Source organism: Alligator sinensis, unplaced genomic scaffold, assembly GCF_000455745.1.
Source record: "Alligator sinensis unplaced genomic scaffold, ASM45574v1 scaffold144_2, whole genome shotgun sequence".
Taxonomy (NCBI): Eukaryota; Metazoa; Chordata; order Crocodylia; family Alligatoridae; genus Alligator; species Alligator sinensis.
Window position 1 is genome coordinate 1,727,566 of NW_005841872.1, and position 13,313 is coordinate 1,740,878.

At 41.3% G+C, this 13,313-nt stretch overlaps 1 protein-coding gene across 1 annotated transcript in view; it reads right to left on the reverse strand.

The window, feature by feature from the left end:
* Positions 1-183: 183 nt before the first annotated feature.
* The window catches only part of NIPA1 (NIPA magnesium transporter 1), an 18,298-nt gene continuing 5,168 nt past the window's right edge, over positions 184-13,313 (reverse strand). Inside the window, exons 2-4 of the mRNA XM_014527419.2 lie at positions 11,221-11,311; positions 8,349-8,509; positions 184-5,884 (exon numbers count right to left, since the gene is read on the reverse strand). Coding sequence (XP_014382905.1) covers positions 5,373-5,884; positions 8,349-8,509; positions 11,221-11,311 — 764 coding nt within the window. The 3' untranslated portion in view covers positions 184-5,372. The remainder of the gene's footprint in view (positions 5,885-8,348; positions 8,510-11,220; positions 11,312-13,313) is intronic.

The window sequence follows — 13,313 nt, forward strand, 5'->3', positions numbered from 1 at the left end:
GGAAAGAGAAGACTTCTATAATCACTCAAGGTAGGACGCCTAGCTTTATGGAAAGGCAGGAGAAATTATTATGGTTCATGGGACAGAATTGTTGTACATTACCTAAGCCTTAAATTCTAATTTTTTTCTTCATGACAAGAAGTGGACCAGGGGAAAAGTCACAAAACAAGCATTGAGCTAGAAATAAGGTATTTATTTCAAAACATTACAGGTTAATAAATAGGTTAGGTATCAGAAAACTTAATAAATAGCCTCTTATAATTTACATAAGGTAAATACAACATGCCTATAACTATTTTTAAAAAGCAAAGGGAGTAAGCTGGACTTACAAGCCATTAACAAATCTATATACACAAAATTTGGAAGCTAATAAAATAGTCCATTTTCATATCACCTGTAGTAACTATATTGCAATAACATTTAAACAATCAGACCTATGACACTGTGCATTTATTCCCATCTACTCTTCCACATTCAACTGAAATTTTACAAAACAGGAAAAAGATAAATGGGAACCCCTAATTTAAAAAGCAGGTAATTAAACAGTACCCTTTATTTTTAACACATTTTCTTCCCACAGTGAAAACCATCTAACTCCCCCCCCACACACACTATTTTGCAACTCTTAAATATTCTCCCCCAACTTTGAAAAGTGTTTTGAAATTTCCTTTCCTAATTTATGTCTTTGTAATCTTTCCATTTCAAAACTGGTGTATGAAATACTTTGGCACCCATCTTTGTGGAGCTCTTGACATCATTGGTGCCAAATGATGTATACACTGATGTACTCTGCAGCATTTTGCTGCACATTCACTGGCCCCAAGGGGTTAATTATAATGACTAATCTCCTTGAAGACAGGAAAATAGGTATAATTAAATATGCATTTGTTTTAAAAGTGAACTTCAGCAGTTCAACTGATTGCACTTAAGGATAGTATAGGATGAGCTCTAAAACCTATAATGTCCTATTGTTTAGGTAAGAAGGTGAAAGCAGCATATTGTGCAAACAACACCACCTTTCAGTGCACTTCTTGTAGGTTCTTATATTTGTTTTCTTGAAGTTGTTCTTGTAATACAAAAACTTCTTTATCTTGAAATAAAGAGGAAAAGTAAAGCTTACAATAGGGGTGGGCAAAATGCGGCCTGTGGGCCGGATGTGGCCCACTGGGCCATTCTATCCGGCCCGTGGGGCCCCTAAAAAAATTTAGTAAATTAATATTTATCTGCTCCTGGCTGCCTGTCATGTGGCCCTCGATGGCTTGCCAAAACTCTGCCCAAAATAACTGCCCACCCCTGGCTTACTGTGTCCGTTACTTCAACAAACAAAATCCAGTGTTTTCACTTTCAGTGCTAGTTACTTCAGAAAAAGACATAGATGTTTGTTTTAAACCAAGATTATTATTAGGAAGCATTACTTATCAAACTGTGTGATATGACAGATTCTTATTCGTATTAGTTTCAGGTCGCTAATAAATAGGCTTTATTTACACAGATAGTATCCTGGAAAGTTAGTTCAACTAACTGTCTGCTCTGGACGTTTTGCTTTTTATACACAAGTATTTAAGATGTAACAAATATGTTTTGGTTGTATCAAAAAAGGTTTCTATACTCCTATTAGATGCTTGAGGGATTAACACGCATGAAAGATAATGGGCCTACATGTGTAACTCCTCCATACATTGAAAGGACGATAGATCAAACTGGGTAAGAGCATTGTATACGTAACTGTATTTGATAAATACAATAGAAGCCAAAGGCTCACCATGAAACTTCTCTCAGTGGGATTAGATTTATTTTAATGCATTCCCATATAGACAGTCCACTTTACAATCTGTGTTTATATATAGCCTCTGTCATTTCTGCTTTGGAATCTGAATCAATTTAAGAAACCTTATAGAGCAACCTGAAAAGGGGGGACCTTTGGAAGGAAGACCAAGACTCAGGAGACAACTATATACATTTGTTCCCTGAGATGATGGAACTGAAATGCATTATTCCAAGGTGCTAACTTGTCTTGAGATGGTGGGGAAAGAAGAGAGGAGGCTTAACAGTTCAGTTTGACATTGCCATCTTTCAACCAGATAAGCAATCTGAAAGATCCAGAAAATGTAAGAGGTTTCTGGTAAGGGGAAGGAGGGACCAAATTACATCGACAGTGACGATAACACAGAAAATATCCATATTTTTCTAACAGCAGAATTGCACCAGATCCAGGCAAAGAGGAAATAAAAACAAACATAGCTATTTGCTGAACAAATAGTAGCAAAAATAAAGATTTTAATTATTTTTCATGATGTAAAAGGCGGCAGGTATAAACGGTGTGCAAGGCCACTAGAAACTTTATGTCACATATGCTGGCTTTTGGCATCTCCATCTTAGAAAAGTGGATAGTTGGGCATATCAAGAAGCTCACTGTATCAACGATGAGCTGGAGAGAAAAAAGAAAGTTCCTGCAGAAATGTATCAGCCCAGAGAATATTTGGAGAACCAAAGAATGTATCTGCTATTTCATCTCCCCCTGCTGAAAACTTAGTTTTGTGATACAGGAAAACGTTAGATTGGACAAGGTAGTCAGGATTTTCTTTTTTAGACTATCACTTTAATATGTGCATAAGCACCTAGCATAGGCACTTTCTTCTTAAATAAAAATAAATAATGAACAAATAGAAACAAATAAAATACATACATATGTATATAGCCTAATAAAATCTATGATGAGATGAAGGTCATTTTCACTTTGACCTAAAGAATTACGTGAATTGATGTCCACAGAACTTAAAGCCTACTACCAAATCTTTTGAGAAAATGTTTTTACTGCTTCCAAGAATTTTTATTATTTGAGTAAGTGAATTACCACAGGTCTATTTTGTTAGGATCCCGGTTTCAAGCAGTAAAAATAGAACTATTTCCACAAAGTATGATCGCTCTTCAGTCACAAAGATACCTTGTCACAACTGATACCATGTAGCTGAGATCTCTTCTTATATCTTTATTCAAATTTGACAGACTTAATATTTCCTCATACAGGATTATAATCCTCTCTGGAAAGCAAGACATCACCCCTTATAAAAGGGTTCTAAATGCACAAAGATGGCCTTCTGTTTGTTGATGTTCTGTTTTCTGTGTTGGTCAAATATTATAAGATATATTTCTCTTATTTCTTGTGTTCAAATCAACAACTGGAATTCATGGTTATAAAATTGTCTGATCTTTCTATTATACACCAAAAGAGCCACTTGGATTCAACACTGGCATTATCAACCCCAGACATTAAAAAAATCATGCACCAGGCTACCCAAAGTCATGATACTGGCTTAAAAATAATTCTTTTGGAATTCTCAGTTTTCAGATTTTTGTGCCTTTGTGGTTTATTGAGGTCACATGTTCATGCTTCATAAGGACTAGCAGCTTCTTTATATTTCTAAATTAAAGATGTCACATGATAAGAGGATCTTGTTTTTTGAAGAAAACAATTATGATAACTTATAATTTAGAAAAATGGTCACAAGAGTTGACAACAGTTATTCCCCTAATAACCAAGCTTTGTATCATCTCTAGCTTGCCCATACAATTCCATACAGAATACTATTCTTGGTTTCTTATTAAAAAGTTACTGCTGGAATCTTCTCAAATACTGATGAGTGAACACCTGTTTTGTCTTGCAAGAGAGGCTGTATGGACAGATGTTCAATTCTGTCATACGCTTTCCAAATCTAGCCTAACTGCCTATCTTAAGATAAAAGAACTCCTTCCTTCATTTTCAAGCCTTTGTATTCCTTTGTGACATCATTACATAGATAATGACAAATTATAATGCTATGAAAACCGAGACACCCTTCTAAATACTGCTATTGAAATTGAAAAATTCCTGTTTTTCTTCAAGGGAGTATCCTGTAACCCAGGTGATCTAAACTAATCTGTTCAGAATCATTCTAAGCATCACTTGAGCAACTTGTACCAGTCCTTTAGACACTATTGCTGGGCTAGCACCTACATTTCTGAAATACTGGATATGAACGTTTGCATACAGATTTACTGGAACCATGTCTTGCTGTTTTCACACCCTCCAACCCTTCTCCCTGTCCCTGCAAAATAACCACACAATCTTCTTTGCTCATAAGTGTGCCAGTTCACAAGCTGATCTGTTAATAGGCAAACTAGTTATATATAGCTCCATTTATTCAGTACTGTTTGGAAGAAATCTTGTCAATTGAGCTACTTTATAAAAGTTTCTAATGTTCAGTTAAGTAACTGGAATTTGCACTGTGGAACTACTGTAAAAAGACCTCTCCTTATTAAACATACATAAATAAAGAAGCTACCAAAGCACCTTGGAATAACTTCAGATTTGCAAACCTGTGTAGAAACACGCTGCTCTTGTTGGCTCCTGACGTGTATAATTTGTATACAGCTATGTATTACAGACAATGAAACTGAATTGTTCTAACATGTATAGGTGTCAGATACACATACATTTAAATTAAATAATAATATTAGATTACAAAGGCACTGAAGTAGTTCTGAGCTGTTTACATATAATCCACCATGTATGCAGAAAGTCTGGCCACCACTTCCATTCTTCACACTCTTCCTGTCCTTTAACTATTACCCGCTCTTGAATAAATGCTGTACATCTTAGTGCACTTAAAAAAAGTTATGAATAAAAATGCATACCTGTAGTCTGGATGCTAGCATCATCTAGTAAATCATTAGTGGAAGATTTTAAGGGTTAAATGCACTGATCTGTATTGAGGATTTAATTTAGAATTCCCCAGTGTCTTCAACCCAATGTCAGTCCAAATTGCAGAGGCAGCTACAGTAAGAACAAACCTACAGTCCACAGTTCAATCAGCATTTGTTTAGAAATTCACAGCCTGGACAGTGAACACACTGCTATATTAAGGAGATTGACAGAATTGTCAATCACTTCATTTTTTTTAAAGGAAAAATATCACTCCTGAAAGGTGCCAGATTGAGAGCATTAGAAACTGATGTTCTCTATCTACAGAACCAGTACATCACAGGCAATCATAATGTAAGCTTTCCCACTGAGGCCTGCCAGAATGTCCTCAAATCTTTTCTAGATGGACCACCTTTTAAGATGAGAAAACATAAGTCTCTATGCCGATTCAATCCTTAGCCTTTCTACTGAGATGGTTAGCAATGATACTAATTAATGCCACTTTTTACAGTGATTTGGGGGTATGCAAACAGTCCAGGAGAAACTGGATGGAGGCCACCCATTCATTTCACATAGGCCACCAAAGTATTAGATGGTAACAAATACCAACATGTACCATATTTGAACCAGTGACCTAGAAATGAAAGGCTTTCATCATTTCCTGAGCCATCCAGTCCTCTCAAATCAGATTTTAATCTGTCTTCATGTTAGGTTTATTCAAATCCCCAATACTGAAGTTGAACTCCTTGAAGACTTGTATAAGAACAATTCCAATAGATACTGTCGTGAATCCACAGGCCATCCCCAAGAAATCTACTACTCCCACATTACTCCACTCCCTGAAAAGGATGGCTGAGGCCAGCAGGACTAAAGTGGTGAACACAACGTAGTAGATGGCACCAAACACAGAGGAGTCAAAACATTCCAGTGCCTTATTGATGTATCTGAACTGAATGATGATGCTACATCCTAGTACTGCCAAGAGAACCAAACAGAGATACAAGGCTCTTTGACTTGATGGATTATTGTGAAAGATATCTTGAGCAGCCAACCCAATGCCTTTTGTGCTGGGCACAGTAAAACTGCCCAATAGGGAACAAATACTGATGTAGACCATAATATTAGTGGGTCCATGAGCTGGTGCTATCCAGAAGATAAGCAGTAGGAGCATGACAAGTACTATGCAGAGGTAGCCCACGAACACTGAAAAAAAAGAAGAGAAGGTAGTAGCAAGGTAAAATTGTTTCACAGGGTAATTTCCTATTCAAAGGATTAATTCTGAACATGGTCATAGAATTTATTAATATTTATTCCTAAAGCTGAAGATATATCAAATACAAAACAAAACCCTCTGAAATTTCTTAAATCTGTATACTGACGCCGTTTTTGCCCTCTTTGAATAGATCAAATAACTGTGTATTAAAACTCACTGTTTCACATTTTAACTTGAGTTAAAATGCACATCTTCCCTTGCACCCCCAATTAAATCTCCAGTATAGAAATGGTTGCAATAAAACCACATCCATAACGATGGGCTGAATGAACTTCAGAGCATAAGTAGGTCCCATTAAAGTCAATGTGATAAACAGATATAGTTACTGAACTAGGTCCCATATATTTGCAAAATAGGTGTGTACCTCTTCATTATGCAAATTAGACTGGTGAAAAATATTTCACACTTCAATATTTTTAAAAGGGGCATGCTATAAAAAGGTGATTTTAAGTGGACTTAAATTTTAAAATCACTACAGTATTTTCTTTACTCAGCAACAACTTACAAAGAGCAAGAGTTTGAGTTTCTTTTACTCAAAGTGAAACTATGAATGTAACAGAGTTGCCAATTTAGATTTTATGAAAGAACAGTGAAAGTAGCCTTAGCATCTGTGAAGCCTGGTCAATGTGCTGGCTGACTGGCTAGCAGAGAAGGAAAGGTTTACAACAGTGGTTACCAACCAGTGGATCTTGATCCACCAGTAGATCTTGGAGCCTCTTGCGACAGATCTCGGAGACTCTTGAAGTCTATCTGAGGCTGGAGCTGGGGGCTGAGTGCCCGCGTGTATGCGCGCACACACCCCAGCCCAGCAGGTCAGTCCATGGGGGAGGGAAGGGGCAGGGGCTAGATCAAGGCCCCCGTGGTAAGGGACAGTGCCGCAGGGGCAGAAGCAAGTTGAGCGGGGCCCCGGCCAGGTGGAACTTACCTGCTGGGGAGGCATGCCCCAAAATAATTTTTTTCTCCCTCTGCCTCGATCTGCCCCCCTTCCCTCCCCACAGACTTACCTGGGGGCACAGGTGGGTGTTGGCGGGTGGCAGCAGCACACGATAGATTTTGGCTTGCTTTTAAATTCCAAAGGTAATCTCCTACTTACAAAGGTTGGAGACTACTAGTTTACAAGCAATTCTAGTGAATCTCCAAGAAGGAAAATAATTCTGTGGCTTGCTCTAGCAACACATTTTACATCTTTAATGGAAAAAGGTAAAAATCTAGTTGCAGTATAATTGCTATTTCCTATAAGTTTATTGTGAAAACATTCAGTTGCACTTTAAAAACTTTATAACTAGCTAATAAGAAAGATTTTACCTGTAAGCATTTTTCTGTTAAGAACAAAATAAGCCCCTGGAAGTGCACTTTTGACTCTTCCAATACTAAAACCTTAAACACCCTTTTCAAAACTGTAGAAAATAGGTTACTAGCTCAAATTACTGACATTTTTTGTTACTTATAAAACCATAAAAACCTACTTACATTTTTAAAATTAACATGCAAAACTGATGTGACTTTTGATTGTGGAGAAAACACAAAATCCTGAATAGAGAAAGAGTTTAAAGCACTAACAAAATACATTTCAGAATACTGCTACCTTGAAAACTGAGCCTTTAATTCTTTTTTAAGCTTAGACCCTGCCCTCTACAATGAATACTTAACATCTCTCTGCTGGCAGAATGCCACTGCAGTGTCAGTTTGTAAGGATAGTAGATGATCCCACCTGTACGGGAGAATCCTTATGTGGCAGTGGAGCAAACATAGCTCACTTCTCACCACTCTCTTTACTTTCAATCCCATCCTCTCAGCCCCTTGACATAGCGGGACATATGCCCCAGTGGCCTCCAACTTGCAAAATGCACCTCTGAGTTCAGTGGTAATTGAGGTAAAGCAGCCAAAAACAAGCTGTCTCCAGGCCAGCACTAGAATCAGGAAGCTACAAGCTCAGATTAGCCCAGGATCATAACCTCTGTTTTTGATTTTCTTTGCTTTGTTCTTTGTCTGGTTTCTAATTGATGACAGATTGTTGCCCTTTAATCCACAACAATTTCATTTCCTTAATTAATAGCCTCATGATAGATGCTTTCAAGGAATGCAATATTTAAGATTATCCCATGTCTCAGAGGGATAATTAAGCTTTTAACTCAGTTGCTTTGGAGAATTTTACTTAAAGGTTTATTGAAGACCAGTTAATATCTAGTTTCTCCTTTCTCTGATACTGTGGTGGCACGCTCCAGGAATTCTAGTCGGCTGCAGAGGCCATACAGGTTTGTCCCTATTGTATTGTGTTTTCCTAGGAATATGCAAGTCTTAGCATCACTAAAGTTTCTACCCCACAGAGGCATGCAAGTTCCCAGATGATCTCACTTAAGCATGCTATCAGAATGTTGTAAGAGATGGAAGTACCTGGATTTGTAAGTTTTTCCTCAAGCTCAGCCTGAGTTGTTACACTCTCAGATTTTGGAGAATGGATTATGAGAACAACAGAACCAGCACAGCTCAGCAGACATCCCAGCTTGCCAAGAATGTTGAGCTTTTCTTTCAGTAAGTAAGAAGCTAAAATGGAACTTTCACAAAGAAGAAGAAAATTAAAATGTGAAATCAAAGTAGTTGGGGTGCTAGAGATTTTTTTGGGCCGATACAGATAGCTGATTTTTAAGGAGGCCTATTGGCCGATACCGATCTGATTTCCAATACAGCTGTGTGCAGCTGGTAAGTCCGTTGTGGTAAAAGGGGAGGGAAGTGATGTTGTGGGGGCAGATCAATAACCCCTGCAGTGAGGGAGGGAAAGGGCAGGGGCAGGCGCTCCCCAGCTGGGGCAGGACAGGGTGCAGGACAGAGCCATGGCTCCTTGGGAGGGCACAAGGGAGTCGGGGGTGCCCCCAGATCTGTGCAGGGTGGACAGGCTGCAGCTGCAGGCTAGAGCTGGGGCTGTGCTGGGCTATTCTCGGTGGGGGCTGGGCTAAGGGCGGGGCCTACAGAAAGGGCTGCAGCCCCTCCAAATTTTGCCCCTGCCACACTCCCAGTGCTGCCACAAGCCTGGTGCAGCCCCGGCTCTTCCTGGCGTGTGGGTGGAAGTGGGGTGTTGAGCCAGGGTTATGCCAGGTGAGCGGCGGTGCTGGGAGTGGAGCTATGGCAAAATCTGGGGTGGCTGCAGCCCCGTCTGTAGCCCCCGCCTCGAGCCCAGCCCCCGCCAAGAACAGCCTGGCACAGCCCCAGCTCCAGCCTGCAACTGCAGCCTGCCCTGTGCATATCTGGGGGCACACGCCCTCATCTCCGTGCCTTCCCGGGATGCAAGCAGCAGTGGGAGTCGCCCTCCCCGGTGGCTCCATTCCATGCCCTGCCCCCCTACCCCTTCCTGGGCTGCCCCTGCCCCCTCCCTCACGACCGGGGCGGGAGGCAATTGATCTGCCCCCCCATGCCCCTTCCCTCTCCCCTCCACTTCCACCACAACGGACTTACCAGCTGCACGCAGGTCTGCTCCTCGCTGCCTGAGTGCTGTACTGTGGCTGCGCGCATGCACAAGCATTTATCAGCCAAATTATCAGCCACATTAGGTTGCTTTCCAATACAACCAATTTTCTTTATATCAATACCGATCCGATATTGGACCGATATATCAGTGCACCCCTACAAAGTAGTCATACATTTAAAACTCCTGGACTCAGCAAGGATACTCTTCACCTTCCAAGTTTCTTTTTAAGACTAATATTCAAGTCTTCATGTAGCCCCAATAATGTGTTTCTGCCCTGACCCAAGTTGCAGAAGCAAGACAAAAAATTAGGGGTGCACTGATACAGATTCTTTGGGCCGATACCGACAGCTGATTTTTAAGGAGGTATATCAGCAGATACCGATCCGATTTCCAATACGCAGCCCAGCAGATTGAAGAGCAGCGTCTGACTGGTAAGTCTGCTGTAGTGGAAGGGGAGGGGAAAGGGAAGGGGCATGGGGGGCAGATTGAGGCCTCTGCAATGAGGTACGGAGTGGGGCAGGGGCTGGGGCAGGGCACAGGATGGAGCTGCAGCTTGTCTGGGGGGCGTGGGGAGGGGGGTGGCTCCCGCTACTACACGCACCCCAGGAGGGCATGAGGGACATATGCCTTCCAGATCTATGTGCAGGGCAGGGTGGGGCAAGCTGCCACTGCGGGCTGGGGCCCAGGGCTGCACCAGGTGGGGTTGGGCCTGGCTGTGCTCAGGGCGGATGGCAGTGGCAGTAGGAGGGGAGCTGGGGGGGCTACAGTGAATGTGGGGGGGCTATACCCCCCATATCCCCCTCCCAGTGCCGCCACCGTACCCATCCTTAGCACAGCCTGGCCCAGCCTCCCAGGGTGTGTGCAGCTGCAGGAGCTGCCCCTCCCTCCCTGCGCCCCTGAGACGAGCCGTGGCTCCGTCCCATGCCCCACCCCAGCCCCAGCCCCACTCCTTCCCTCACTGCAGAGGCCTCAATCTGCACCCCTATGCCCCTTCCCTTCCACCACAACAGACTTACCAGCTGGACGCAGCTCTCCAAGCTGCCGGGCTGCACTCCTGGCCCGTGCATGCTGCAGCTGCATGCATGCACGAGGCATCTATCAGCCACATCAGGCAAAAAAGCTGATTTCCGATATAGTCAATATTCTTTATATCGATGCCGATTCAATATCGGACCAATGTATTGGTGCACCTCCACAAAAAATTAGTTCAATCTACACCTCATTTAAACCTTGATGTCTCAAGCTAGAGCAAAAGGGCAACTATGCAGCAGACGCTCATCTCCACCCATCTTGGTTACTAACACCACAAGCCAGATTCAAACAAGCAAAGAGCTTGTGTTCTTTCTTAAAACAACACAGCATTTGCTGAGCTTCTGCACACATATAAACCCAATGTTAACACTAAATGAAAGCAGGACAGGCATTAACAGGAAACCCTCTCAAAGATTAAAAAGATGGGCTGAATCCTATAGGATGAAATTCAATTTGGCTAGATACACTAGGATTTTAGGTAGTGGGAGAGAGGAACAACATGGAGAAAAAAAGAGGGAAGAAACCCATACAGTAACAAGAAAAGGAGTCTATGACTGCTAAGAGATAAAACATAAGGGTGAAGAATGCTAATAGGAAGGAACATTTTGTTTTTCTCGGGAGACATTTTGTTTTAACTGTTGTTGATTTCAGCAATACACAATACATTATTATACCTCATTGACAAGCTAGACATTTTCCTGTTGGAACTCAAATTGGTCCCTATAAAAGTGACATAACATTCAAACAAAAATAAGTAAATCAAATTCTTACCCAAATGGAACACCAAGAGCTCCTAGCGGAGTCACTAATACAGTAGGAACTGCAGTGTAGGCCAAGAAATTCCCTATTTGACCAAGAGCCACTGTTAAGAGAATCACAAAGCAGACCTTTAATTTTTTCAGTGAAACGGAGTAAAGTAAAGCTGCCTGATGATGGTTCATAAAAACTACGCTGACTGAAAGAAGAATCACACTGAACTGCTATAATCTGACAACAACTTGGCTAATACATTCCCTTACTTCAATCAAAAAGGATTTATTTTTAAATAATATTTAAAAAATAGTTTTTGTATAAAAAACAAACAAAAACGTTTTTGTATCAAGAGGGTATCATCAATAACTCTGTTCCTTAATTTTTTTTTTTCACAATTCAGTTAGGATAAGACTGAAAAATTAGAACTGTATGAGTTATTCAAATTTCTGGGTGTATGGAGCTCTGAAATTAGGTGTCCAACGATCTAGAATTTAGTGTCTTATATTTGAACACAAACACATTTGCCATGACTCTCATAGCCCTAGTCTTCAAAAGGAATACAAAGAAAACACTTAGCAGGAAAAAAATAGTAATCAGATAAAAAAGCACATGGACAAAGACCACTGTATAATAAATTAGACATGATGAACCACATCACAACTGGTACACTAGGAGACAATATTCAAGGACTATCTTCAGGTAATATAATACAGAAGACAGCTATGACAGTTTATACCAGCTGCCCGTCAGTCTTCTACCAAAAAAAAGGAATTAAAATGTTATACAACAAGACAAGATAACTTAGGATCATAGGAAAGAAGGGCTGGAAGGGACCATGCACAAGGCAGGATTGTCCCTGACTAAACTATCCCAGCCAAGAGCTGTCCAACTTGCTCTTGAAAATTTCCAAGGATGGAGATCTGGGAACTGCATGGGAAGAGCTTGTGCATCAGGAACGGGGAGAATGTCTGTTCACCAGGGCACCCCAAGGGAAGACGAGGTCACAAATTCCTGGAAGACCATTTTAAGCTGGACATAAGAAAAACGTCTTTACTGCCTGAGTCCCCAGAGTCTAGAATGGATTCCCCCCAGAAGTGGTACAAGCACCTACTGTGAACACTTTTAAGAAACACTGGGATGCCTATCTTGCTGGGATCAGCTGACTTCCTGCCCCCTGGGGAGGGGGCTGGAGCCAATGATCTTGCGAGGTCCCTTCCAGCCCTAATGTCTATGAAATCTATGAGATTCTACAGTTTTTCTAGGTAGCCTGTTCCAATTCTTGACCACCCATGAGATATCAAATATGTTGCATGTAGTTATTTCAAATATTGCATACATTCAATGTGTCCATTACATTTTGCATTATAAAACATACTGGCTAGTTTAAGTATGATAGAACAAAGATGATACTTGTTTAGCAACAGTCAATGGTAATTAACAAGCTTTGAGACTGATGTGCAATGCAATATAGTGCATTTGTTGTGGGGAAAAAAAAATTGTTCCTGTTGTTTCCTTGCCAAGCAAATTTTGCTTTTGGTACTGCTGCTATATCATTTATTAAATTCATCAATGTACAGATATCTTGAAGAGGTGGTCTGAATACCATATTACCAATTATCAAAACTGGAATTTCAAGTTGTGGCTACTACTAACCCTTAAAATAAAATCACTTAAGAAGCCAAACCTTTTTAAATTCTCAAGCAGGAGTCACTTTCTACTGTCAGATACCATTATCATCCCACACCTACTTTACATCTGCAAAGCAGTGTACAAGCATTAATTAATTCACTAAATAACCTCATATTCTCTGTAAACCTAACAGTACCTTCTGCATTTTTTACTTATGACTAGACTACAGCCATGAACGACATGTGTCCCTGGAGGCTGGTGGAGCTTGGTGACCACCTGCAGGCGGCAGTGGCGGTGTTGGCGGTGAATGGGGATCTCCTGCAGGTGGCCACGGCGGTGTTGGCGGTGGGGTGGCGAGCACCAAACAGTGGTTGGCGACCACCCACAGACGCCACTAGAAGCATCAGCAGCAGCCAGGGGTGATTGGGGACCGCCCATAGATGCCACCTGTGGTGTCAGTGGCTGGGGGGGGGGGGGGGGGG